The sequence below is a fragment of the Arachis hypogaea genome, chromosome 19, assembly GCF_003086295.3.
Source record: "Arachis hypogaea cultivar Tifrunner chromosome 19, arahy.Tifrunner.gnm2.J5K5, whole genome shotgun sequence".
NCBI lineage: Eukaryota > Viridiplantae > Streptophyta > Magnoliopsida > Fabales > Fabaceae > Arachis > Arachis hypogaea.
Window position 1 is genome coordinate 38,762,485 of NC_092054.1, and position 5,507 is coordinate 38,767,991.

The 5,507-nt window shown below is 29.1% G+C and overlaps 1 protein-coding gene across 1 annotated transcript; it reads right to left on the reverse strand.

Moving 5' to 3' along the window:
* Positions 1-899: 899 nt before the first annotated feature.
* Positions 900-3,213, reverse strand: LOC112775723 (uncharacterized). The gene is made up of 3 exons (XM_025819555.2): positions 2,660-3,213; positions 2,396-2,486; positions 900-1,340 (listed from the first exon to the last, which is right to left on the reverse strand). Exons 1-3 carry the CDS (start codon positions 2,727-2,729, stop codon positions 1,238-1,240), a joined length of 264 nt encoding a protein of 87 aa, XP_025675340.1. The 5' UTR covers positions 2,730-3,213; the 3' UTR covers positions 900-1,237.
* Between the last annotated feature and the right edge of the window lie 2,294 nt (positions 3,214-5,507).

Below are 5,507 nucleotides of genomic sequence, written 5' to 3' on the forward strand. Positions count from 1 at the left end.
CTGCACGGTGAACCGAAAACGTCATTAACGGTGAAACAATTCTATAATACTTATCGAACCGAAAGGTTACTCACAGTAAACGAAAGATAATCCATTATACAAAACCAAATTCAAAACAACTCTATCTACAATTTAGATATTATCAATTCAATTCAATTCAGATTCAGATCACCTCTGTCCATTCAATTCAATTCAAACAAAATTAGCAATTACATTCCATTGAATTCGATTCAAAATTTAATAATCCAAACCTCATCAAATTGATGCGTTTCGGAAGAATAATCCAAATCGCACTCATTCAACTGAATTGAAGTTTGATTCATTCATTGTTTCAATTCAAAAGTCCAGATCGAAGAAAAAAACAAAAAAGAAGAAGAACGACGAAACTAATTACGTCAAAGTCAATCCAGATCCATAATGCTGAGAACAAGGAATTTTATTAGATTGAAGTTAAAGAAGAAAAACGCGAACAGAAAAAAAGAAGAACGAAAACGCGAGAAAAGAACAAGGTTTACGTTCAAAAAAATTTATCACGCAAAAAAAATTTACGTTATATACGTTATATGAGGCACATGTATAACAAACGACTATAGGATGGAAGAACGCACGCATGTGGAGGAAATTACTTGGATAACATCCATGTATTTTTTACATGGATACAGAGCTTTTCCGATTTAAAAAATCAAATTAGTTAAAGTTGTTTCTACATCAAATTCTTGATCCAATTCATAAAACATTCTATTTCTTTTCTGTTTCAAATTGTTAATGATAAAATTTTAAAAATAAAATAGATAATGAATAGTAAAATAATTTATAAAATAAAAAATAGATTTTAAAATTATATAATATATAAAAAAAAACTAATTAATAAATAAAATTAAAAGATAACTATTTGACAATTATTTAAAAACTTAAATATATTATTTTATTAGTAGAATCATTTAATAGTAGTCTAAACGTTGAGGAACTATATAATCCTTTGCCAACTTAAAGGAAAAGCTAAACAAGTTCATCTAGAACACAACTGAACTGGATCATTCCGGCAACTTACATTCACTCTGTGTCTGTCTGCCACAGGCAACAAAGAATTTCAATGTTGTGTGTGTTTCATTTTATGAAAGAATATTCCACAACATAATAAGATATGTTTATTCCCTGGTTTAAAATAATCCCCACACAGACCAGAGAAAAATGTGCTGGGGAGAGAGATAATTAAGGGGAAAATCTTGCTGTCCATTCATCGTCGTTGCTCTGCAGCCTTATCGCTCATCTTATGATCATAGTACTCCACTACTGCTGCACCGGCTAACGCAGCCAGCGTAAGAGCCTGTGCATGCAACCTGAAACACAGTTTGAGAAAGAAAATTAGCAAAAGAACATTAGTTGGAATGTTATGCAGGGTGTTCCATTAAAAAAAAAAACAGAACAATAATCCTTCAAATATGCACACATTGTGCTGAAATAACAGGAGAAAAGTTATAACACAAAGGTATCACATAAAACCAACTTCTATTAAAATTACCAGTATGTAAATATATGAAGCCTAAGTAAAACAAAAATAAATAAGACAACAAAGAATATAATTAAGTAATTAACCAAACAATACAGCAGAATTCCCAACAATCAAGACCCTTTATTGACCAATAAAAACTCATTGCCACATGAGATATATAGAAACAAGATTGGATTTTAACACTAGTAGCTATTTTGATTATTAACTTCATGAAATATGTTAAAAGGGTTCATATGTCTAACTCTTAAGGGAAGTGGCAAATATAAAAAAAGTTTCAAGAAGCATAGACATGCTCAAGTGTATTGGTGAAACATGGACATTAAGAATTTAACATACATCTAACTCTTAAGCCAAATTTAGTTACTTTCATTCATTCATATATATGTTAAAGAATTATTGCAGCTCATTGCTCCGTCCACAAAACAATTTCTTTTAGTTAAAGAAGTTTTAAGAGATTAAAAGGGACCAAGTTGCAAAGTGGGACAAGTTAAAAGTGAGAACACTCGGCAGAAAACCTCAATGAAACAAACCAAGGAGCAATGAAACCAATTATTAACCCAAATGCAGGATTCATTTATCCTAATAAGGCTACTCATGGCACAAAAAAAAAAAAAAAACATGAACGCAGCTCCAATATGAACACATGATCAATCATAAAGCTCATATATTCAGCTCGTAGCTAACATACTCATCTTTCATAATGAAATCACGAAACAGCTCCTCGGAGAATAAATATGAGAAACTGGATTGCATTAAATGCAAAAGAATAAAAGCAAGCTACTTGAAAGGGCAAACAAATCAAGATAATTTATCTCTATCTCATTTTAATTTTCTCAAAAAAAAAAAAATCGCAAACACAACATGAGAAATTATATAACTTGCCTGGCGTGAATGATCTTAACACTGGTTTTCATGTTAGGTCGAGACCAATTGTATGCAATTGAACCCGTGATGCCGCTAAGCCACAAACACCCTGATTCCAATAACAATCGCAACAATTCAAATCAGAAATAAATTAGGTATCCTTCAAATCAAAATTTATCAACAAAATCACAATCCAAAATTCCAAATATCACGCGCAAACAACAAAAAAGATGTTTCAGAAGAATCTAATCTAATCTGAAATTAAAAAGATGATAAACTGACCAACAGTACGGAGCTTGTGCTCGACGACCCACTTCCTTACAGATTCAAATTGGGTCTTAGCATCAGCCATTGCAGCGATTCAGAGAGAGAGAGAGAGAGAAATTTGGGGAAAATAGCAAGGATTTAGAGAAGGAAGAGGAATCAGGAGACGGAACCGAACAAAAAAGGATTAGGAAGTTATATGGATTTAAGGGTTTCAAGAAAGTTTGATTTATATACGATTTTAGGGAGGGAATAGAAATAGAAAATAGAAAATATAAAGTACGTTGCAAAAACGAAGTCGTAATGGAATTTGAAAACCTGTGATGCCAAAATTGGTTGGCTGGGGCTGGGGTGGGCAGGCAGCCGCCAGTCGGCCAGTGGCATGTTATATTTCATGTTGGGTATATTAAGTATTAACATGTGGCAATATTAATTTTAATAATTTGTAACTCGCCCAGTAGTCGCCCATTGTTTTCACGAACGAAAACCATCTTGATTTTAGACACTTCACAGACCATCCAAGTTGGGGAGTGGATCCTCTCAAGCGGTCAAGCCTACGTAATTTTTGGTTCACAAAACCTTAGGTGGTCAACACGGATAAAGCAAACCGGGGAAATCTCTGATTGACCCTCCCAAGTTTGAACTTTGAACGTCTAAGTGATTTTCTTTCTTTAATTGTTAAAAAAGTTGTTATATCAATTAAAAAAATTATGATTATACTTATTTTTATGTAGTTTCTTTTAAGTTTAATTCAGTAATTTTTTTATTAATCTATATAATTTTATCATATTTATAATTAAATTTTTATATTTTTTATTTTAATTTTTATATTATTTTTAATTTTATAATTATTTACCAATATAAAAAATATTAAAATTAATAGAATATTTTTTTAAATTAAAAGTATTTATAATTAAAAATTTAATTAAATTTTTTATCATATATTTTTAGAGAAATAAAATTTTAACATTTTTTATACAAAAATATTTTATTACAAAATTAAAAATAATATAAAAATTTAATTAAAAAATATAAAGAAACTTAATTACAAATTTAAAAAAATTATAAAGACTAATAAAATAATTAAATTTTTTTGTAGTATAATATAATTTTATTTTTTATCAATTATTTTTAATGTTAAAAGCGATATATATAAAAGTGTTGTATATAATATTTTTCATATATATGATGTGTTATATACAGAAAATAATTTAAAAATGGAAGAAAAAATAGTGTTATGCACACATATGTATATATGGTGAGTTGTCCACAAATGTGGACTTGCGTTGTTCAAGGACCTGCAAAACGCAGGTAACGTTTTGCAGGCGATAAAAACAAAAATCTGCAGCTCCTGCAAAACGCAAGCTGCAATTGAGTTGGGAAGGAAATCAGGTTGCGAAACATGGGTTGCATGCGGAGAGGAGCAGTGTTGACCAGCATAGGGTTAGGCAAAACGCAGGTTGCATTTGTTAGTCTTGCACAGCCAAACGGAGGTTGCGTTTTGCAGCGTTCCTAGCTGCATGCGCGACACGTGTCTTTGCGGGTGTTCACTTTGATGCTTTTTAAAGCCAAAACGCAGATGGCTAGTGGAGCAAAGTAAAAAAACGAAGTAAGCTATGCTGAGGAAGAGTTGAACCTGAGTGAGGAAGCTGGTGTGAAGAGAGTTAAGAGTGAAGAAGAAAAGTGTGGGAGAAGAAGAAGCAAACGGTGCAGCAAAGAAAAATGATGCGGAATTTTACCAAATCGAAAGAACATATTATTGAGTATTTGAATCATTCTCAATAGGTATATAAATTTTTTTTTTAATATTTAACGATGAATATATACATATTTATTCGAATTTTATTTATTTGTGTTGTAATTAGTACTATTATGATTATTAATATTATTATTATTAATATTATATTATTATTTATTTCTCATTACGGTAAATATTTTTATTACTGTTATTTACTGTTATTATTATTATTATTATTATTATTATTATTATTATTATTATTTGTTTTTATAGTAGTGGGTATCATAACAAGAATAATTTATTAATATTTTTTAATAATAATATTGTGTAATAATCATAATATTGTTTAGCAAACGGTTCTTTTTAACAATGTTTAATTAAAAAATTATTATTTTTTAATAATTTATTAATATTTTTTAATAATAAATAATACTGTTTATTCATAAAATACCATTTAAGATAATGATAATATAATTAATGGTTATTATTATTGTTATTATTGTTATATTATATTTAAGTAATTATTATTATGATAGTGAGAATAAGTTATTTTTATAATAGTAGTGTGTAGGACAATAATAATAAATTATTATTATTTTATAATAATAAATAAATAAATAATACTGTTAATTAAATAAATGTTAATCATTTGTTAATAATTTATTAATATTTTTTTATTAATATAATAATAAAATATCGTTTAGAATAATGACAAAAAAATAATAATAATGATGACAATAATAAGTTGTTGTTATATATTTTTTAATAATACAAAATTTTTGAATAAATTATTAACTGATATTATATAAAATTTAAATAATTATTATTTTTCTTTTTGCAAGCTATCAAGAATTTGTTGTCCAGAAAATTCGATCCGTCAGATACTTTTAACGAGGTAGCTGCAGTGGCATTGGCATTAACTGGGTTTCAACACGTTTCGCGAGTAGGCAAAATGAGAGGCCATTCTGTACTGTTGAGTGCCTTGGTGGAACACTGGAGGAGATTCACACATTTCATCTTCTGGTCGGTGAAGTGACGGTGACGCTGGAAGATGTGAGCTATATTCTTAGTCTCCCGATTAATAGGGAGGCCGTTACGGGTAGATCAGACAGCAGTCACCAGTTTTTG

What these genes read in the sequence shown, in the direction of transcription:
- LOC112775723 (XM_025819555.2), bottom strand. Translation starts at nt 2,729, where the DNA reads ATGGCTGATGCTAAGACCCAATTTGAATCTGTAAGGAAGTGGGTCGTC. An exon ending in GCACAAGCTCCGTACTGTTG is followed by an intron (nt 2,487 to 2,659) that starts GTCAGTTTATCA and finishes TATTGGAATCAG; the next exon opens with GGTGTTTGTGGCTTAGCGGC. An exon ending in GTTAAGATCATTCACGCCAG is followed by an intron (nt 1,341 to 2,395) that starts GCAAGTTATATA and finishes ACTGTGTTTCAG; the next exon opens with GTTGCATGCACAGGCTCTTA.